General features: G+C 46.4%; 2 protein-coding genes across 4 annotated transcripts in view; one reads left to right on the top strand and one right to left on the bottom strand.

Moving 5' to 3' along the window:
- The window catches only part of LOC142584695 (decapping and exoribonuclease protein-like), a 380,948-nt gene that overhangs the window by 301,592 nt on the left and 56,229 nt on the right, over window positions 1-23,127 (bottom strand). The window lies entirely within an intron of this gene.
- Window positions 4,197-13,676, top strand: LOC142584694 (uncharacterized). Of its 3 annotated transcripts, none has more exons than XR_012828876.1 (5): window positions 4,197-5,842; window positions 6,516-6,624; window positions 7,739-7,865; window positions 12,601-12,713; window positions 13,480-13,606. XR_012828876.1 is itself a non-coding variant. In XM_075694889.1 (5 exons), the coding sequence occupies exons 1-5, from the start codon at window positions 5,668-5,670 to the stop codon at window positions 13,616-13,618; spliced, it is 543 nt and encodes a 180-aa protein (XP_075551004.1). In that variant the 5' UTR covers window positions 4,197-5,667; the 3' UTR covers window positions 13,619-13,676. The 3 variants fall into 3 exon arrangements, 2 of the variants coding, with proteins under 2 accessions (XP_075551004.1, XP_075551003.1); XM_075694889.1 differs by having other exon boundaries at window positions 6,534-6,624; window positions 7,739-7,763; window positions 13,480-13,676; XM_075694888.1 differs by having other exon boundaries at window positions 7,739-7,763; window positions 13,480-13,676.

The raw sequence follows: 23,127 nt of genomic DNA, 5'->3' as shown, positions 1-23,127 counted from the left end.
TATGTTGGCACTGCGGGCGGCGCCCAGTATGGCAGTAGCGAAAGAAATATGAAATAGTGGACCAGTGAGGTTGATCCCTCAACTCTCACCATTGCGAGTGCGGACCCACAGGTTTCGCTGGCACGGGCTTCATCGCGGTCTACTTTTTTTTTGTTTTTTTGGTGACGCCAAGAATCGACGCGAAGCATGCTCTATTCTGTTCCCAATCTATTGGTGGCAGCGCAGCTCGGATAATCACGTTTGTCCGTATAGCAGCAAATAAAAACAAGGCTTTATTGATCAGAATGAAGAGAACTCGTAATTGTCATAACATTGGCGCCCTCGCAGCAGGGAGGCAGGTGGCTTTTTCAGTTTTTCTAATATGGTGGGGAGATCAGCGTCACTCAGACACAATTTAATTTTCGTTTTCGTTCAGGGCTGCCCACAGCCAAAATACTACGGGCCATAGTACCTACGACGATTTTTTGTTGGGCAAGATATGAATGTCGGCATTCAATTTTGCAAATGAAATGTTGCCGCTAAAATTGGTAGTTAAAACTTTATAAATTTTTTTTTACTTGTGACGTGACCCGTATTTGCCACGATGCCGCATTTGTATTGGTTGCCAAGCCTTACAGTCTGACAGAAGATGTGCACATGCGCTATCACAAGTTATCAGTGCAGCGCCCCGTGTTATTTGGCGCAGAAAAAACAGCGTGTACTGGCCTCGAGCTGCACCACTGGAAAAGCTGGCGCCACCGTCGGCGTGACGTGCTATTAGGGATCACGTGGACATAGCGGCCGCGTCGGCTGCTTCGGGAGCGCCGAAGCGAGGGGAAAACTAGAGTTTAAGTTCCCTCTTACGCTGCGGTCCTCATTTAGTGGCGAGATTTTCCCACTTCGAGTGTCTCCTTTACAACGCTTTTGTTGTTGTTGCGCGCCTTTGAAGCCGCGCAACATGGTAGGCTACTGCTCGGTGCCGCAGTGCCGGATGTACGCAACGGAGCCCGGTGTCAGCCTTATTCATACGTAGCCGCAGGACAAGAAGCTGCGTGAAGCTTGGCTCGCGAAACATAAAACCGGCAAAGAGTCATCGGCTATAACTCGGGTATGCAGCAAGCACAGACGTGAGGAAGATTTCTGCTACGGCGCCGGGTCTGCGATGTTCGAAAAACGCGCAATCAGACGCTCGCCCGAGTCCGCTGCCCGACTAATGTCATGACGGTTTGGACTATGAACTTGTGGATGCTATAGATACTGGCAAGTTCACTGTAGGGGAAAGGGAGCGGTAAGAAGCACATTAAAAAAAAGCATGGCATATGGTCATGTTTGTGTTATGAATTAATGCACTGGATTACAAAAAAAGAAGCCGCGGGATATCGCACGCTGAGAACACTGATAAATATATTGCCACGACAAACTTGGTGACATTCAAGTTGCGCGCCCTTTGCATTGGGCACTGTGCACGCCGTACAGTGGTGTTGTTCAGCAACAACAGGAAGCGATCTTCGTGGCACGGGCAGCCAGTTGGACCCGGCTCGCATGCGGCACGCGCCCGAGGTGTCACGCGAGAAGAAGAGGAAGACGGTTCGAGCCAGTTTGAGAACGCGACTGCCGCGGATTCCTGCACGACCGCAGTGACTTTTACTTGTGGGCACAAGTTCGCCTTTAATAAATATCCTTGTTTTACTAACATCGTTACAATATAGTGCGACGCAACTCGAGAAATAATATCGAAACATCCAAGAATTTAGAAAAAAAGATTGAATCGTCGCGACGGCACATCACAGTCCCCAGGCGTCGAAGTCTCTACAATGAAATTATTTTTGAACAGCTCTGATAGCGCCCACCCAACAATGGTTGCTTGTATACTGTCAAATGCTCATATTCTGCGGCCTAAAGCTCATGACACGGTGCGAAAACACGCACGCGGCGACAGCGAAACAGTGCGCGGACAAGCATATGCAGACGCGCAGTCGGTCGCTGCGAACCTGTGTGATCGCTGCATTGAGGCCGGCTTCATTCTATTACGCTCCGTTTGGTTATACAAACACTATAAGAACATATTTCACATAGTTTGCTCTCAGCGTTTGTCTGCTTTTCACGCAAGAAGCCGGTTCGGGAGAGACCATCGCGGCGACCGCGCACAGTCGCGTTCACTGTACGTATTCGGTAAAGAGATAGCGTCTGTAAACGATTCTCTGCTTTCAGTTTGCCCAGGATTATTATTTAGACAGTAAAAAACTTCTCTCGTTTCGAAAGTACTTGCAGAAATGTCCGGGAGAGCTCCCGCGTGATGTTTTCAGTGAGCGCTGACAGCAAAACCTATGAGGAGCGCGCAGCGTGATCCCTGATACTACGCCAGCGAGGCGCTTCCGATAGATGGCGACTCCGTAACTCCTCGCCGCCAAATACCTGCTGCATTCGCGATCACTGGGAAAGGAAGCGAAGGAGAGGGGGACCCGGCGGACGTGCGCGGTATCCAAGGCGGCTGTACTGGTGCTGAAACCCGGAAATTGTCGATATATATATCCCTATTGAAAAATTTGTATGAGAAATTGAACGAGATGTATGCATGTCGTACAGATTTGACGAGAAATTGAACGAGATGTATGCATGTCGCACAGATTTGACGAGAAATGAACGATATGAAATGCATATTGAACGACATCTCGTAGAAAACGAGCGACATCTGTATGATGTGCTACGCAGACTTTTACGAAGTGCACGAGATTTATGCGATGTGCGATAAGAATGCGTAGAGCTTGTATGACATGTGTGCGATGAGTTGCGTAGACCTGACGAGATTATGTATGACGTGTGTGAGGTGGCGTGTGATGTGTACGCACTGTAGTTGCATGAGCAACTTGATCCTTGAGGATGACTATGAATTGCATACAAAGTGTGTGTACTCAAGTCGTAGTGCATACAAAAGCTCATTAATGACAGTGAGATTTATGATGAGTTGTTTGTAGTACATGCAAGAGCTTGATGAATGTGCTGTATGATCACATTGAACCATTGTGACACATATATACCAGCATAAACTACAGAGCAAATAAGATGTTCAGAGTTCAACTTCTGGAATTTCATGCAACGAACACATATACATCCCCATCAAAGCTGGTGTTGGTACTTTTGATGCAATGATTTTCACTTGGGGACATATTCTCGGATGAACACTTATGGCGATACTACTGCCTTTGCATGACGCATTCCTCGACCAGCCAATAGGCACTGGATAGCAACATGATATTGTTGAAAGCTATCATCAGAGAATGAATCCTTTGTTCAGAGTAGATCTGCCTAAGATTTTATTGCAATATAGGAGTCAGGTACCATCAAAGTTTTATAATAAAATGCTATATGTTTGTTTGTGCATGCAATAAAATAATCTGGCAATGTGATTATAGCACATTGGAAACACTTCAAACAAGGACGAGTTGGCAAAGTTTATTGCAGGCAGTTTGATCAGTGACAAATTATGCATGCACTTTGTCACATCCTAATAATATTGCTTTGCATCAGAGATATCAGTCAGAGGTAGTAATGGGCGAACTTGAACCTGCATATTTTCCAAATAGCCAAGTGCGTCAACCACAATACTGTCAAATACAAATCTGCTAAGAGCATGTTAGTGCCGGTTTATGTCAAATTGTAGAAGGTAGGCATGAGATTGGCCATGCATGCCCACATATAAAAATAAAAAGCACAACCACAAAACAGTGTAATAGGTTGGTGAACAGATAGCCAAAATAGCAGTCAAAATCCATTGCACTTTGTCACAAATAAATAAAAAATATGGTAATAACAATCCCTAAAAATGTCATGTGATCAATTGTGGTCATGATCACAGTTACTGCTGTGAAAAATTATTTGCACTAAGTGTTTCACAACTTGCTAAGAGAGCTTGACCTAGAAAAAAAAAACCTCATATGTGCACAGCAGTGGCAAAAAACGAGATGAGCGTCGCAACTTGGTGACCATTATCTGCCTACATACTACACAAAACTGAATTTGAATTTAAAGGAGAAATGACAAAGCAGTTCGTGTGCCAATGATGGTTAAGCGCACTGCAATGCCTTGCCATGTGTTGAAAGCTGACCTCCAAGCAACCAAAATGTAAGTGACCCTACACTGAAGCAGGGTCTTTAAATGACGAACGTGTATCACATCCTAGCGGTCGCGGACGCAGTCACCAAATGAAAAACACCTTTGCAAATCGCAATAACGACGAATGTCACGCGTGCGCGCACAGACAGAACGCGAGCAGTTTCCGAAAGCACTCACGAAAGACTGTACGGACGTTCCTACGCATTCGACGCATATCAGAAGCGCACGCGTGCGCACACACGCACAGACACACACACACGCACAAAAGGCGAGCAGTTTCCGAAAGCACTCGCCAAAGACGGTACGGTTGTTTTTACAAGAAAGCAAATCCCGCCGGCGTGGCACCATTTCCTGAAGCACAAACAACACCACTCATTAACAGCACACATCCGTAGAACGGCGCACAACAAGCCTGAACAAAGTGTACACCACTCGACGCCAAATCTGTCGTCGATTACGCCGCTGAGACACACGAACACCTTCTAACATTCACAAACCAAACCACGATGTGCTCCGAACTTCAAACAGATTTTACGGCCCTGTCCGGTTGATAGGGCTGCTCCACAGGCTGTCCTCGCTGTTGAAAGCAATGTCAGCAAAGTTGTTGAAAAAGGTCGCCTAAAACACGCAAGAACATTGAAATAATACGCCTGTACTACCCACGCTAGCCATGCGATCACGGTTACCGGAACCACAGACGGCGAAGTAAACAAAATACGTCATTTCCCCTCATTTCGGATATAGTTACTTTCTCAGCCGCACGACTCTTCCTTTCGAGCAAGGCGCGACTTGTTGCTGGGACTGTGAGGGCGCTGCGGTCGAGCTCTGCACCAAGTGAGCGGTGCTGCTCTGCTGACATGTGCACGTTAGTTGCGGGTGTTTGCGCTTCTTGTGCTGTAGCCGATTTTATTTTCTCACTGCGTGTGCCTTGTTACTGTCCTCGTGCACGTGGCTGGCGGTCGAGGTCTTTTGCGTCCGGTCCAAGTTTTGCGCTCACGGAGACGCCAGTACCGGCGAAGTGTGGGTCACCGAGCGTTAACATTGCGTGCGCACTTTGGTTTGTAGGCCCACTTTTTTTTCATCTCATTCCTTTCTTCGGACCTGCACCCCCAGGTATGGTGTCTGTAAAATATTATACTTCAGCTTCAACAACAACAGAAAGAAATAACGGCTGCTTTATTCAGCGAGCACCATGTAAATGCCGAGTGCCGCGACAAACACCCATAACCGTGCCAGGCTATAGCAGACGACGCTCGGACGCTTGGCGCGGAGGTCGATGGCAGCGCTGCGGTGGCGGGAACGGCAGCGGGCTAAATGGTCCGCATAGGCTAGGAGTTGGGACACTTAAAGAGGATCTATAAACGTTATTGCGGCGGCCCGGGCGGTCGATGTGGTACTGATCGTTTGATCATATTTACGCGGTGCTTAGAGAACATGTGCTCCTTTATTGTGTGAATTAACGATCACTAAGCCCTGGGTCCTGTGCAATGCTATTAGCTCGCTGTATGTTTCCTGCGGTGCGCCGTTGTTGATTATCGTAGTGCGGTCCACACGCGCTTTCTTTGTGCCCGGCTCATGAGAAGCTCTTGTGCTCTCGCCGCTCCCGCCTCGGCTCACAGTGCACGGAAGAATGTGTTGATAGTTGTGCTATCGCGTGCTGTAGTTCACCGCAATTCAACACTACGCTGGACGGACTGTTGGTACAGTCGATGCGGCGTGAACGGACACGAAGGAGCGCTCGCCTCAGAAGGTAAGTCCGGCGCCTAGCGCATTCTTATGGTTCATGTAGTGTACCTTGTCATGCGCAGCAGAAGATGATTAGTACAGCTACAAAAACAGTACCAGTGATTCCCTAATGTTCGTTCGATATCGTAGTGCACATTTAGCAAAACGTTTCACGAAAATTACCCCGAGATTGATGTTGTTAAGAGCTTCATCTATTGTTTTTCTTTTTGTTATGAAGTATGCTAGCGCCGGGGCATCGCTTGGTCTGAACGGGCACAAAAATTCAAGCAGGGAATGTCACTGCTTCTGTACGTAATTTCTCAGCAAGAAATCGTATAGTCAATTCTAGAAGTACGTTGATGTGTTGTGCAAATGTTTTCACATCTAACGTCAACGCGCGACGGCATCCAAATGATCTGACTCGTGAGAAGATTTTAGCTTGTATGCAAACTTTGATGCTTATAGATTGTCGCCAAGGCAACCTGTATTTCTTGTGTTTAGTGTTCTGTTTGTTTTCGTGCCTTTGACACGTTGAATAACTGCCTGTGATGTAAGAATGAAATATTTAATTTGTCTAAGCGTATGCAGCTTCTTGTAGCTGGCTGTACGAGAGCTTTCCACAATTTGACGCGGTGTTGTTAAATCACAAGTTTGCAGATTCAGCAGTGATTACAATAAGCTGAACATTTATTGTTTAGGGATGTCACAATTTCCAGAGACGGAGGCATCTCTGCACCACAAAGGAGACTGCGGCACTATGCAGCCTGAACAGCACGACAAAGCATCTGATCCGCCTGCTTTGACAAGGTACGTACAAAACGGTCACAGCCATTTATGTGTTCTAGTTTCTGTTCGTGTATTTGGTACCTGCCAACTTTACCGATTAGTTTCTGCTTTTCCAAGTGTGCTGTTTGTGTACAGCGTGTCAAGGTAAATAATGGTTAATAATGTATGCATAGAAAAATGTGGGCGCTGAGAGAAAGCTTTAGGAAAGTGCGTGCTGTCTTTCCAACACAGGATTTCTGTCTAGAATTTTTGCAAGATATGAAGTGCAGAGGCTTGCAGGTTTGGCAAACAATGTTCAACACTTTTGCTTTAGATTTTAATGTAGCCAGTTCATTATCTGTCCCTAGTATAGCATAGCATCAAGCTTGAAGCTGATCTCTGATTTCACGTCAGTTGCAGGATGTAATAATGTGGTATCACAAACTGCTTGTTACGCATGTCAGTCAACATGGTGCAGTGGTCACAGGTGCGAGTATAACCAAAAGCTGGGCATTCTTTGCCCTTCTGCACATGATGTGGGATAGAGCTTGAACTATGCTATAGTGGCACCATCTCCCTCACATTCTCTTCCTCATTATTCTGTTAACTTGCAGTAAAATGCACAACTTCTAGAGGCTTAATTATGGTGTTGTCTGCTGAACATGGCTGATGTGAATTTCAGTAGTCTGGGGTACCCTCAAAGCCATGCTGTACTTTGCATGCATTTTAATATGGTCAATTTGAAATATGTGATTGGCTGTGGCATTCTCAGAGAAACAAGGCCTCTTGTGAATAATGCATACATGCATTATTCGCATTTTCTAATACTCTTTCAAGAAGCAGCCTGTAGGCTGCTCCCCGAAGAAGGGACCACCTTTGCTTACTCTACGTGGCAGTCTGGTCCAGTTTACTTAACCTGTCTGCCATCTATGCACGATGAGGACAGAAGCGAAAAAAAGGGACCTTCAATTAATGTTTTTGCACAGATGGCTCATACATTGCACTTTTCTTATCTTGCAGGCTTTGTTAACTCAAAGCTTTCTATGGGCGAATATCAGCATTTCATTCCTTTTATACCTAATAAGTATTACTTTGTTCATAGTGTCACTTTTTATATTATACTCTTGTGAGAATAAGCTCACTTGTTTTAATGCAGATGTGGCTGGGCCTGCAGAAAGAGTGTAAGCAGACTACTGTGTTGCTGATCAGTGCTGGTGCTGATCTCTACGTCTGAGTTGGCCTCACAACGTCCAGGCACCACTGTGCTTTGCTTCTTTGACAAGGTAATATGATATAGACAACTTGCACCTCAGTATCAGTTTTGAGAAATATGCTAAGACACAAGGGTTGGCCTTGGTGATAAATACACTCGTGTTCTTTTTTTTAAAGCGTTCTTCTTGCAGTGTTCCTCATGTACATGTTTTTTTCAGAAGATGCTTAAAGGGATACAGACACAAAAATTGGTGGGTGGTTTTCTGCGTCAGAACAAAAGTTGAACAGTTAAAAATGACGAATACAACAAGCTGCTTAGAAAAAAAGAACGAGAAACACCTTTCTTTTGCGATTTTCTGTTGCGCCTTGCCTCCAAGCGGCCGCCGGGAGAAGCTGAAACTTGACGTCATGACACCCCTGCGTGCCCGCGCGCGCTCGGCCAAGGTCATCCACAGCCGGCGCAGTCTTTCCGGAGTGTCGGTCCCTTGCAGCGTTTGTTTATCGCCGTCGACTATGTTCGCACGTGGTCTGTCTGAAACATTATCCCCGTCAGCGCTCCATGCAGGTGGTGCATCTTACACGCGTGTTCGCACGGTCGTCGATCGGTATTGAAGCATTCTTCGTAGCAGAAGAAAATGCCCAGACATTACTGCGCCCACGGCTGTTATAACAGCATTATCGGTCGTGACACGCCATCGCGCACGTCTCCTAGAGACAAGGTGCGTGAACTTTGCATACGTGCCTGTCAGCCACCACACCCAGCATCATCATCATCAGCCTGGTTGCGCCCACTGCAGGGCAAAGGCCTCTCCCATGCTTCTCCAACAACCCCGGTCATGTACTAATTGTGGCCATGCCGTCCCTGCAAACTTCTTAATCTCATCCGCCCACCTAACTTTCTGCCGCCCCCTGCTACGCTTCCCTTCCCTTGGGATCCAGTCCGTAACCCTTAATGACCATCGGTTATCTTCCCTCCTCATTACATGTCCTGCCCATGCCCATTTCTTTTTCTTGATTTCAACTAAGATGTCATTAACTCGCGTTTGTTCCCTCACCCAATCTGCTCTTTTCTTATCTCTTAACGTTACACCTAACATTCTTCTTTCCATAGCTCGTTGTGTCGTCCTCAATTTGAGTAGAACCCTTTTCGTAAGCATGGAGCACACCCAGCATGGAGACTCCTAAAAAATGGCGTTACTTGCGCGGACCACTTCGTCAACGATGCTTATGCGGCCGGGCTAGCCCGGCTGTGCTCAAAAGCCTTGACATGCCGCTCAAAAGGCTCCTGTTGAGGCAGTACAATTCAAAGAGCGGGTGCTTAGTGACGCATTCGTAACTGTTAGCTGTGTTTGCTAACTTTTGTTGTTCTTGCAACAGACCCTCTCTCTTTCTGTATGCATTTAGCCGCAGCGGTGACCGCAGGAGTGCCTATTGAAAGAAGGGAAATTACCCTTTCATTGGCTGTGCAAGAACAGATATTCTCGGCTTGTGACAGAAATTGTTTACCCTGCGGATTATGCATGTGTTTATCACAAAACAAAATAGTCATGTGTGCACTCTCGCTGCGTCTAATATTGAACGACAGCATACGAGCGCTCTTTTAATTGATCAAATATACAAAACACAGCCAGTGAATGAACGCCAGACAACAGCATACATGTGTAGTAATCTAAAATGCGCAGCACATTTATCTCAAGCAAAAAATTACGGATTTTCATAGGTCTCTGCATAATCATGCGTCGGGTTTCATGACTTGGTTGTTCGCGCAGCATTTCCCTATTAAATGTCACAGCTAAAGACTTTCCTTTGTCTATGGCCACAGAATCGATGTAGCTAAGTGATCTGGTCGACGGGTCCCTAGCGCAGTCGCCCATCTCAACGAGTTCAACCAGTAAATGGCTTCTAATGGCGTGAATGTGAAAGTAGCCGTAAACACAGGGCTATGAAACGGCTGGAAAATTCTACACATGCCGTGCCTCGTCGCGTAAAAACGAAGTGTGCAGCGATCGAAAGCCGACAGCCTAGGTAAGCACAAAGCGACGAGCTACGCTACCTACGATTCAGCCGTAATAGCTCCCTTTCTGCCTCAACGCAGGTCACGAAACTAGGCATTTTGCATCCTACGTAACATAATTTTAGGAACTGCTGCTGCTGCACTTCAAGTTTACTAGAAAAAGAAATTACCATTTTGCTGGCCTGGACTGCCTGACCGGCACGTTCAAGGCCGCCTGCTCTTCTTTGCCGCTTGACGCAGATGGCTCGTAACCGTAAGCGATTATATTTCTTGCTAAGTTGGAACGGTCCTCATCTACAGACGTGTACTCATCGCTGGTAGAGGCACCAGAACCCGAATCCATGCTCGCGATTGCGGCGGCGGCGCACCTCGAATGACCGTGGCCGGCCGGCTGGCTATCCGACGGGGGTGTCGTGACGCCACGCCTTCCAACTCGCTTTGGCCGGGCGGCGTTGCGCGCGCTCACAAAAACGCCAAAAATAAAGCCATCCGCTGAAAAATGAGCGAAGTGACTACTTGTTTTCGGTGTTCTCGCACACTGAGGACTCATTTTCTGTATTATCGTAAAATGTTCAAATTTTGTGTCCGTATCCCTTTAAATGTAAACCGCCATGGAAGTTGTTTATGCCTTAAAGTAGCACTCTTTCACCAAAAAAAGCCTTATTTAATGCACAATTCATAAGAAAGGTGAAGAAGTGACAGGACATAAGTCTAACAACCATCCAGTTTTACTGCTTGCACAGCACTATAAAGCGAGAGGTGAAAGGGCAAGAACAGATAAATCGAAAATGCATGTTGCTCACACAACTGCGAAAAAGGACACATGGCATGGCTACTATGACGCTTGTTTTACAATGATAAATAAGCAGTCTTCCTATCTGTTAGTCCACTGGAGGTGGAGCCAACTTGCAGATTCCCTGCCACACATATAAGGAAATCTTAACGAATTTTGCCAGCACTATGGTCCTTATACATTGCCACAGTTGCACAGTTTTCAAACAAAATAATGCAAGTGAGCTTTGCACTACCAAGTGACCACGAAATGACCTGAGCATTCAGTTAACATGGTTGCAAATCCAGTCATTTATACATTGGCCTGTTTTGCCGACGTAGTGTCTACTGCACGACAGTGGTATTTAATATCCATCAACACCCCTGTGCTCTACGTACTCTTTCTTGCATGCTTTTTTTCACAGGTAGTGGAAGATTACTTGATTCCAGAACAATTTGGTTTGTTCTACACATGATAGTGAACTTGCCAGTCTTATATTAAACATGGAATTGGGTAGAAAGATGTGGTATTTCTTATGGTGCCCTGGTGCATTCAGCTTGTGCAGATGCTTCAAGCTTGTATTGACAAAAATTGGGATGAAGCCACAGGAGGAGAGTTGTAAAAGTGTAACAAAAGCCTCCTGATAGATATGCTGAGTTGTGCTGCTGTCGAAACTTATTGGTTATCCCTACTGGGTAACGCTGTTAGGGTTATGGATGCTTTGACACTGTAGGCCCTACAAGATGGCTAGCATTACAGAACACTATAAAAGGACTAGGGATGCGTGTCGTGCTATGCTATCATAATTGGCCCACAAAGTGACCACCTTTGCTTACACTATGTGGTAATCTGGCCCAGTTTACTTAACCCAGCTGCCATCTATGCATGAGGAGGAGAAGGGACTAAAAAAATGAAGTGACCTTCGATTAATGTTCTTGTACAGATGGCCCATACATTGCATTTTTCTTAACTTGCAGGCTTTGTTACTTAAAGCTTTCTATGGGCGAATATCAGCATTTCATTCTTATTTATACCTAATAAGTATTGGCTTTGTTCACAGTGTCACTTTTTATATTTACCGTGTTTACTCACATAATGATCGCACTGACGTAATGATCGCAGCCCTGAATTTTGTCATCCAAATTCGATTTTTTTTAATTTCCTGTGTTGATCACACTCCGAACTTGCCGCAGCGATCTGTCATGTGCCTAGTCTAGCTATTAATGATCGCGCTTACCATCTGTCGGATGCTACGCGAACAACTCTTCAAGACAAACCAAGCAGTCTGCACGCACCAAACATACTTAAGCATATGCCCGATTTCATTCCTTTCATCACTTTCCGCACTTCCATGACAAAAAAGCTACAACCAAAATTGCCTTCATTATGTGTAGGCTTTGTAATGGTTGTGGTCAAGAACAACAAAAAAGGCCCTTTCGATTTTTCTCATCTGCACTCGTGGGCACGCAACAAATCTTGTAACACTTGTAACACAGCTAAGATATTCGCCCACCCTTAGCGGAAACGTGCTGTATTAGGATAGTAGTGAAGACAGATGCCGCAGTTTCCGCAGCATGCCCGCCGTGTCTTTCTACGTCACTGGCAGCTAAGCGCGCCCATCTGTTTCTGCCCCCTCATAGTGGACATGGCTACGTTATTGCCACAAACTTACTGATATTACTGATATTATTTATTCCGGATACGGAAGAAACTGTTTCAATGCATGTAATGTACTCTCGAGAAAAAAATCGCGTTCGGCGCATTTGGTGTGTTCAGCTTGCTGCGCCGGCCGCCATTTTTGTTTTGGTGTCCCGCACTACACTCAGTGGCAGCCACCTATTTGTTGACCTGCCATCCCGCAGCAAACGCGGGATAAAAAAATTCTTTTTGCAGGAAATTTAACCGGCGTAATGATCTGAATAACATCTGAATTTTCGATCATTTTTTTACAGAAAAGTGCGATCATTATGCGGGTAAATACAGTACTCTTGTGACACCAAGCTCACTTGTTTTAATGCAGGTGTGGCTGGGCCTGCAGAAAAGCTGTAAGCAGACTGCAGTGTTGCTGATCAGTGCTGATCTCCACGTCCGAGTTGGTCCCACAACATCCAGGCACCACGGTGCTTTCACAAGGTAATATGATATGGACACCTTGCACCTCAGTATCAGTTTTGAGTTTGACTTTTGATAAATATTTAAGAAGACACAAGGGTTGGCCTTGGTAATAAATACACTCGTGTTCTTTTTTAAAGTGCTCTTTCTGCAGTGTTCCTCATGTACATGTTTTCAGAGGATGCTTACACTCCTTAAATGCAAACTGCCATGGAGCTTGTTTAGGCCTTAAACTAGACCTCTTTCACAAAAACTATCATTTAGTTTCTATAGTAGTATTCAAGGTGCATTAATCTTTTCCTATAAACAATTCTGCACTGGCATCTGTGCAGTGTTTCCGTCTGCATATTCCGCAGTGCGGTAGCAAAGAGCTGTGCTATCTGTGTATTCACTTGCATGAGCTTGTTATACTTGCTCATTTAATGTAAAATACTTGTGGAAAAGTATTAGACTATTTCTGTGGTCTTGTATTGCAATTCTGCAGACATTTATATTGTTTGTAAAACACGAACATTTAACAGAGACAGGAACAAGACAATGCGAGGATGAGCACTTGCTTTCAACTGCTGTGGTTAATGTTGAAATATCACTTTACATAGGTAGAAAACTCATAAGCCTCCGTGTTCTCTTTTTCCTGTTTCTCTGTGAGATTTTCACGCTTTACACACAATATCATGCAAGAACCAGCCCATTCAGTTATGCAGTGGAGCCACCTATTGTGCATGTCAGTTGCAATGGCTTGTTAGAATCTAACAGGGCCGGCTGCTTTGTTTACATTTTTTTGCAGAGGCATACGAGCACTTTGTGTCAAAAACACCGAGCACTGTGGATACAGAGGCAAGGAGGCTGAAGGACCTGAACAAGCACCTGGCCACCATGCTTCGGGATGCAAAATAAAGATGGTTTGTGTTAATTGTGTGCCCTAAAAAGTGTCCTCTTTGTCTCCGAGCTGGCACATCGGCCGACTCATGTGATAGAAATTAACTCGCTGTAATGTTGGCAGTAGATGTTAATGTGTGGAACTTCACCAAAAATATTGCATGAACAAAAGAACTCATTCAACACAAATCAGAACACTTGTAGAATGCAGCTAAACAAGAATGGTGTCATTTTGCATAGCTGAACGAGAACATTTTCACGTAGCATACACAAACGAGAACGATATCGTTGAGCATAGATGTGCGAGAACTATCTCGTCAAGCATAACTATGCGAGAATAATCTCGTTTAATGTACCCATACGAGAACGATCTCGTTCAGTGACGATGTCCTCTCGTACACGTGTGACATACGACATCGTTGAGTCTACGGAGCAATAATAGTGTAGAGAAGTTCTCGTAAAATTCTCATACATATTTTTTCAATATGCTCGCCTTCCTCGACTACACCCGGGGGAGGGGGGGTGACAGAAGACCTACGGGCCCCGGGTGCCCGATGACCTAGCTACGCCACTGCTTATACCAAATGTACTTATCCCAAATGATCTCTATATTTATTGCTGAAACGTTACCCAGTTGGACTGTCTGTACATTTTTTTGGCTGGTAGTTAAGTGTGCCCGTGCAGAGGGATATATGCTCAGATGACGTGACTGGAGTATTCACAGTATCTTGCCAAATATTGCAATTTATTTTGCTTAATACACATTTAAATGTATTTCTCCTACTCTTAAATGAATGGGTAATTGGCTATAACTTCAACAGAAGACAGATGGATTGATTGTATTGATATGGTCACTTAGTTTCTTACAGGTAATGAGGCATCTTGGGCATGCTAACAGGTTTCCAAGTTAGGTATACCACATGAGCACTCGAAATACCACGCGAGCACTTTGTGTCATGGCACGACAGACACGCACCTCCTAGGAAACAGAACTGATACTGTAGTTAGAATGAATTCTATCACAGTAGATTATTTAAGGTGCTTTCAAAGATGAAAATTTTTTCTAGGGTTTCGAGGTTCAGGACGCAAAAAAAAAAGATAAATTCAGTAAGAAAGGCCATGGCAGTATGGGTGATCTTCATTTTTTTCAATAAATGGGCAAATTTCCCTAACTTTTTATGAGGTGAAGCGTTTTCAAAATTTATTTACCAGAGAGATTCTCTGAAAACTTTGTATGACATATAACAAGACATTATACCTATGTGGTCATTTTAAAATTTCCCCATCTTTTTCCAAGCCTTCCCTGCCTGTTTTGATGAAAATTTTCTGGCAATCTATGAAGCCCGCAGCCTAAGTGCAATAAAAAATATTGTGGTTTAATGCTTGCCAAGTACTGCCAGTCCATAATATTTAGATAAAACGAATAACACGTCAGTCACCTGACATGCAGTATTAGATCGAACTGACTTGAATTCCTTCTTTAATAAAGCTGACAAGGGCTTGGGCAAGTTCGTAATTGATGGCCACACGAGTACAGCCCGGAATACAAGGACACAGAGCACACACGTAAAGCAAATGCAACAAGGTGAGGGAAAACTATTCAATGAGTTATTTTTACGGTTCAATAGTAGTCTTCTATATAATTTGCTCTCATCACTTGGTTGCCAGGAAGCTTTAAAATACTGCTACTTTTAAACTATACGAAAACGGCAGCGCACGCACTGCTGATGCATGCCCCGCAAACACGGCCTTTCATCCGAGTACGCTAGCAGTTATTCAATAAACTATACGTCTCTGGTTGGAAATTCATGCTAAGGCATTTTCGAGATATATACATAAAGCGTGTCACGGAGAATTTCACTACACATGCGGCGCAACATTCATCCGGCCGGATCGAGCGCCACGAAATCTGCCGCACTGGCTGCCCACCACACACAGTGAGCTTAGTGGTAGCTCAGTATCAAGTTAAACCATGGTGTACTTCCTTTTTTACGCACATCAACTATCACGCTAAAATCAACAAGCGTGAGCGATCGCTTGTCGTAAAACATTCCGTATAGTAGAAGCGAGAACAGGAGCGCATTATCAAATCATGAAAATGAGAACTATGCCCGAGTCGCCTGCGCTACATGCAGCCGGTTCGCGCTACGATATGCGCTTACCCAATCATTGACGCAAAACATCTTTGCTGAAGCTTACCGTTCAATGTAGTTGACCTGTGATGCGAGAAAGAAGATACACAGACACCAACGTTCAGGCAGACACCGCACACCGCTACAAGTGTTCACGTGCCTGGCGCACTCGTTGAGTATTCAAATTGACGCTAACAGATGGAGCTGATTGCGCAGGCACAGGAACTCCGCGCGCTCCGAGAAGTCTGTTTCTGTTTCTTTTCTGTTTTTCTGTTTCTCTCACTCTGCGCGCCATGTGCGCCGGAACGGGTTGCTTTTCTTTTCCATCTTTTTTTCATGGAAGAAGGAAATGCGCTGGCAGGTTGTATTGCAAACGATGTGGCCTATCGTATGACACTGGAACGCCCACATGGATGAATGCGCTGTTTGTAAAAGCAGTTACAGGGCCCTTCAGGTGCTTGCATTATCGCCAGCAACGATGAGTAATACAGCGCATTTATAGCATATCTTCCAGCGTACCGCCAAATGTGATGCCCGCACGTACGTTAGTGCTAATTTTCCGCTCCGATGATAGGTCAAAGCAATCAGTACGGCAATGAGGTACTCATATGCGTGGCCGCGCAGGCATACCGCCTGCAAAATACTTGGTGGGCTCAGAGAATTTGGCACATATCTTAAGTGGATGAGAAACTTTTATGAGTTTATAGTGCAGGATATCAGTCAACGAAAAACCGCGCGATGTTAGTGATGCAGTGGAGATATGAAGACAATGTGAAAAGTATCTCAGAATCGGACGACACACAACGCGCACACCACATGCGCGACATCGGTTCATCGCACACTCACAAAGTCCGCGTTGTCAGCTACAAGCATTACGAGTCTCTGTGCTGTTTGCTTGATGCCTGTTGGGAATCCGCTTTCAGCTAAAGTTGGCGTTCATACTATCTATTATCACAATTGGATCGGCGTTTTGCTTTCTTTATTCTACTGCCGCAAAAGTCATGCTATGACAACGGTGAAAACTGTCTTGGGATTGCCGAGAGCGACTACATAGATCATATGATGTGGTGAACAAATGCAGAGGTATACACTATGTGTATACTAAAGTCTACGAATAAGCTCTGCAGCAATCTCAGCAGTACACAACTTCAGTGTCCTATATCAAACACAGCTCCGTGTTATCCACCGGTACCTGCGCTTGGTTACAGCGTACACGGCTTGGGCCTAGATGAACCATTTTTGTCTATTGCCAATCTATAGACGGCATGTAAACCTGAAGCAATAAGAATTTTACAGTATCGGCTGTTTCCTACTTCATCTCACGCCTTACCACAATCGGTATACGGGCTGTTCGCACAAGTTAACATGGCCTTTGGTGACGCACCACCCTATGGCCTTCATCGGCGGTGATATAGGAAACCGTGGAGAGTAATTCGAATTGCAAAGAAGTATACGGGATGTTTCACTTAGTTTGAGCCAGACTTTAACATATGCAAATGCTACGTAGCTGGAGAGAACCAAGGTAATGTTGGTTGCCATCACTTGGAGATACTCACATAATTTTTTTGCATTCCCCTGATTAAATAATTAGTGTTAATTAATTTCTCAATTATTTTAATTCAATCAATATTCTCAATGATAAAATTGTAGAGCCATATTACAAACTCCCGATACAGCTTTCTGTTGCTCAATACAAGCTGCATAGAAATGCTTGTCCGAGCGTGAAGTCCGCCCCGTGATTACACGCAATGTGACTCGAGCCGCCGGTCGCGCAACAACATATATATATATATATATATATGGGTGTCTGTTGTGGGGAAGTAGGCAAAAAAGAAGCAAACACCTTATCAACTTTTTTCTATAGACCGTCTATAGACTGCGAATAGACATAAAGAAATAGAAATCTTCTCGACTTTCGTCTGTAGAAAATCTATAGATAAATAACAGAGAAAAATAAATAGAGCTTGTATCGACTTCTGTCTATAGGTAGTCTACAGAGGGGGAGTAGAGAAAAAAGCAACAAACACCTTATCGACTCTTTTCTGTAGACCATCTACAGAATGCGAATAGACAAAAAGAAAAAGAAATCTTATCGACTTTCGTCTATAGAAAGTCGATAGATAAATAATAGAGAAATACAAATAGAGCCTGTATCGGCTTTTGTCTATAGGTAGGCTACAGAGGGGAAGTAGACAAAAAAGAAACAAGCACCACATCGACTTTTTTCTATAGACCGTCTATAGACTGCGAATGGACAAAAATAAATAGAAACTTTATCGACTTTCGTTTATAGACAGTCTATAGACTTTGCATCAACAAAAGTTCAATTCTATAGAAAGGCAAGGTCGTCTATAAAAAGTCTATAGACTTTCTATAGACAGTCTAAAGTCATTTTTGTAAGGGTTCTGCCATAGAGCGAGCAAAAGCAATGCTCTCGGTAAGTGACCTCATGCGCAACCTTGTTGTAGTAGCAGGTGGGCTAACTGACGTCCTAAACAGGAAAGCGACAGGACTAGCCCAGCGCTTGGCGAAGGGGGTAGACGACTTGCGCGAGCTGTCCCCTCAGGTGCAGATCGTGGTGTGCACGGTGCCGGAGGCGCCTGTACATGACAGTCACATACAAAGAGCCGTAGTGGTTGTAAATAAGGCGATATGAAAAATGAGCCGAAGGAAAGGTTTCGGGGTTGTGGAAGTAAAAAAAGGAAGAGAGAAGGTGTGGTGCTTTTGAAGGAGACGCGATCAGGACAACCACTCAGAGCCACGGCCACTCAGGACAACAACAACAACAAAAAGGACACGTAGCAGAGGAGGTCAAGTACAGCTCCACTCTGGGACGACGGGCAGGAGCTGGAGGCCGAACGATGCGGAGGGATCGTGGAGACAGCGGCAACCCAGTGGAAGCTGTGCTTCTGGTGACGCGGCTGTGACCCGTGAGCTGAGCGGGCGCCCAGCTGCAGGCTGACGGCGCCGTTTCGAGGACTCCGTGCGGCTACGATCCACAGGCTAGCGGAGTCAGCCGGAAGATCCAGGCGCCTCGGTCACACGAGCGTCCTGACCTCCGGACCAGGGCAACAGCGCACCGAACGTCGGACACAGCGACGTCGAATCCACAATGCATCGGTGGGCCCAACGACTTTTCGTCGGAAGCAGCGACGACCAGGCGACGCCGGTGGACTTGATGAAAATATTTTGAACTTTCTAACAAATCGTGTATGAGGACTTTAGAGAATATGTTCTATTAACTCGCTGTGCATAAATTTGTTGCTATGGTTTGCTATTTGGTTTGTAAAGTGTGCTTATATATGGCAGCTGTATTTTCCTTTTATGCTCATGCCTCATAAAGGAGTTTCCTGAGTCAAAAGTTCCCAGCATCGTGCTGAACACCTTGAGAGCGTGGCAATTAGATCGCGGAGTTTTGCTGTGTACCTGTGCACTGGTAACGACGTCATCGCTGGTAGAGCACGTGCGTATAGGTGGAGCACTTAATGATGCAGATGCTTTCTAATAAGTTAGTAGCGAGTTCAGCGGTACGTGTCCTGTGCCTTTCCTGCTTTCTGTCTTTGTACTCTTGCAATGCCCCTTCAGGATGTTGCCTTATACTCACTGTTACACACTGCACCATTGGGTGTCCGCTAATTGTACAGCGTGGCACAGTTTTCATGGCGAAATTTCCAAAACGAAATTACTGCGCCCACTACATAAAGGGAAATTGAAGAGTCTGCCGAATTCAATAATATACGCTCGTATACGGATGCGGGAACCTTATAAACCATGCAGGTAAAATTTGGAGGGAGATTTTTCACTTAGGAGTGACATAATTGTCGGTTAAAATTGCGCTGTCACTCCGCCCCCCGTCGAGCGCCGCGCGCTGCTGCTGACGCTGACGATGCGAGCGGAGACCGGAAACCGCGACGTAGTGACGTCAGCACTTCCGTTCCTTCGCAGACTCCGCGACCGTGCCTGACCGTGCGTGTTTCTGCGTACGTGCCGTCATAATCTACTTCGCTCGACCCTGCATTCCTTTGTTTGTGTCTATGTAGGGTGGTAGTTGACGTGCGCAGCATCAATTGAAGTGGTGGGCCGATCATGCCGGCGTTCTGTGCAGCCTACGGTTGCACGAACACCAGCGGCTGCCCCCCCCCCTCCCTATGATGTCCCAATGTTCCATTACTTCCCGCAAGACAAGAAGCTTTCAGCTAAGGGGGAGGCTGCTGTGAATCGAAAGAATTTCAAGCGCTCAAGAACAACAGTGCTGTGCTCTAACCGCTTTCGTGACGACGATTACTACCAGAGTTTATCAATAATGCGTGAATGAGTGAGAGTACGACTTGCTGCTAGCAGGCTTTCTAAACGCAGCGCGAAAAGGTCGGGGCAACATACACATAAACACGGGACGGGTGCGGGCGGACGGTGTTGTGATCGCACCGCTGGTACGAGTTGTTGGGAACTCGGCGCTGACGCCCGTTGTTGCACCTGGGTCGCAAGCCCCAAGGGTAGCGTTGGCCTGGCGGCCTGGGGCACAACTGGAAGCATCCGAAGGTCCCGGCAAAGCATGAGTCGACTGGTAACAACAAAACAACTTGTTTATTCTAACATCGCAAAGAGTTGGCGGTCAGGTTGACCGAAGTAGAGAGACGGCAGTGCACTTTACTCAACAGAAGAAATCGGAGCCCTCTTTGGCGTCCGGGGGCAGCTGCTTTTATCCTCTCGCAGTTGAGGGCAAGAAGGAACCCCTCTATAGACGAGCACGTGACGGTGCCGCTTGGGCACAATGGGATAAGGTGGCGCAGCCGTCGTGCCGGCGCCGTTCGGGCACAATGGGGAGGAGAAGGTGGCTCCTACTGTCGTGTCGGCGCCGGTCGGGCACAATGGGGAGGAGAAGGTGGCTCATACTGTCGTGTCGGCGCCTGTCAGACCCCCTCGCTTCACAGTTGTTGGGAGCTCCTCTCCCCGGCTGCCGCGCTTCGACAGGCGTGGGCACCAATATGCACATACACTCACACACGCACATGAAGACACGTGGCATCGGAACATGCCTGGACGCGCTTGGCGGGGAGGCGTAGCGGCGGCGCCGAACGGGCCAAAATGTCTACCGCTTTGAACGAAGCCCCGGCGTCCGTTGCATCCGCGCCGGCTTTACCGCGCGTCGTAGGTGAAACGTAACAACGGATGGTAACTGGTCTAGGAAGGCCTTATGAATACACGAACTCGTCCAAACCTGGATTTTGATTTACTGCTAGCTCATTCGTGTTAGCATGCTGAACGGAAGGTGCATGCTTATCTCACACCCTTCACGCAGGTTTGGTCACACACCGCCGTTAATTTTCTATTCGCACGTGTATTGTGAAACAGCCTACATGCAGCTACCATAACCCAGTGCAAGTGTAAAATTTGCATGTGTTTGAAAGCTAGCGCACGCCAGGACGCTGCGCTCCCCCTTCTCTCGTGCACAGAGAGAAACCGGCCGTCTCACGTAGCCGACGGAATTCGCCGCCTTTACGGCTCCTGTTACGAGTAGCGTGCAGATGGCACGCTTGTGGAGGTCACTACACGTGCTGCAAGAGCCGGAAAACTTTTCCCGCATGTAAACCATCTGTGTAGATTGCCGACCACTTTGGGGCAGCGCACAAATGCCGACGATCGCATTCCCGCTTACGTTCCACGAGGAGGCATGTAGGAACATAATAGTGCAGTTGTTTGCCCGGAAACGAACTCACTCGATAGCTGAATGCAGCTTTGCAAAAAACATACTCACCAAAGAACATTTCTAACACTAGGAGATGCTAACACTTCACTTTTGTTCCCGTCGAAACCACTGCTTGCTACCAGCATCTTTTGCTTCTTCGAGAGGGCGGCTCCTCGCAATCGGCTCGTACCTGTAGGGAGCAAAGCCGAACTCGTCAGAGAAACGCAAGCTCTCGAAATTTACCGTTACCGTCTCAGCAAAACAACACCGCCAAACCACCTTGAACCGTGCTTCATGTGTAACGGCAGCGGTCGGTCCGGACGAAAACCATTCTTGGCACCACGAGGCACCCGACCAATCACAGGCGCAAATGAGGTGGGCGAGCTGCCCCGAGTCTGCTGCTGCACTTATCGTCGAAATAAAATATGTTTTCGCTTTCTTTCGCTCAATTTCGATGCGATATTCGAATTCCGAGGGTTGAAAACCATTACGTACAGCTATTCACTAATTTTTTCTGGAACACCCTTCAGGTTCCCTTTAAAGAGGCACGAGTGGATGGTCAGATTTCGCAGGAAATTTCGCTGTCTCAGACTTGGACATTGACATTGTCACAAACGTGCTGGATGCGGCACAGCACTCCCAGTGCGTGAATAGCACTTTTTGTGTCAAAATAGCTTGAGGTATTTCAAAAAAGGCGTTTATAATGTGGGAGAAACATCTAGTCAGCTGAATGAGTTTCCAGGCCGCAGAGAAAGCTGTGGAAATCATTAGCGCGGTCATTTCTGCCCATTAGCAGTCACAAGAACACGTCAAAATAGTCATTCGCCCACGGGGTGGACTGAATTTGGAGAAAGTTAGCCTTACAGAGGCGGGCAAGGCTATTGTAGAGGCGGCAGGCCTCAGTATTGAGCAGATTAAGGAAGATTTTATCTGGCCTAACTTTATTCAGTATATCTTGGTGGCTAGTACGCCAGAATAGAGCAATGCTGAACGATATGTGAGACTCAGGTCAATCAGAGTGGCGGACAAGGATTTTGAAGCCAGTTCGTACGAGACGGCCCCACACACTATGTGTAAAGGGGTCATTCGCAATGTGGACATTATGGATGGCCCGGCGACACTTAAACGGAACATCGTTAACGATCGCAATCTGCTGGCTATGGCGGTCAAAAGAATCAAGAATATCTTATATATATAAGAATACAGGGTCAGTTATCATTGTTTTCGACGGGTTAAAGGTGCCCAATTTTGTCAGATATGGGCCGACCCTGATCCGGTGTTTCCTGCATCAAAAGCAGTTGGATGTATGTTGTGTGTGGCAAGCTTGGACATCGGGCGGATGTCTGTCCGGCGCCCGAGAGTTTTGTATGCCGAGGATGCGGGGCTCGGAACCCTGAAGAGGATCACAAACGTGTGCATTGTTGCAAGCTTTTTGGCGGCCGACACCTGACCGCGGATAAACAATGCACACAACGGTACCAGCTTCCCTAAGTCGTACGTGTTCGACGACAGGAGAGAGCCAGGGTGGCGCAGGGCGGAACAGGAGGCAGCCGAGATGGTGCAGCTGACAAGCGCCCGCCAACGCTCTAAGGGACGCTCGCGCTCTAGCAGCCGCTCCAGGTTGAGGCAGCGGCCGTCGTCTGTGTCTCCAATGACCAGGAGCCGATCCGTTTCTAGAAAGGCGCGGGTGCGCTTTCCTGCAGTTGGTGGAGGTGGCGGTGCAGCTGGAAGCCAGACC

The sequence above is a fragment of the Dermacentor variabilis genome, chromosome 6, assembly GCF_050947875.1.
Source record: "Dermacentor variabilis isolate Ectoservices chromosome 6, ASM5094787v1, whole genome shotgun sequence".
Classification (NCBI taxonomy): domain Eukaryota; kingdom Metazoa; phylum Arthropoda; class Arachnida; order Ixodida; family Ixodidae; genus Dermacentor; species Dermacentor variabilis.
Note: the sequence above shows the minus strand (reverse complement) of the source record. Positions and strands in the feature narration are given on the sequence as shown.

Coding starts and splice junctions, on each gene's coding strand:
- LOC142584694 (XM_075694888.1), top strand. CDS start 5,668: ATGAGAAGCTCTTGTGCTCTCGCCGCTCCCGCCTCGGCTCACAGTGCA. Junction 6,625..7,738: donor GATCCGCCTGCTTTGACAAG/GTACGTACAAAA, acceptor GTTTTAATGCAG/ATGTGGCTGGGCCTGCAGAA. Junction 12,714..13,479: donor CACCACGGTGCTTTCACAAG/GTAATATGATAT, acceptor ATTTTTTTGCAG/AGGCATACGAGCACTTTGTG.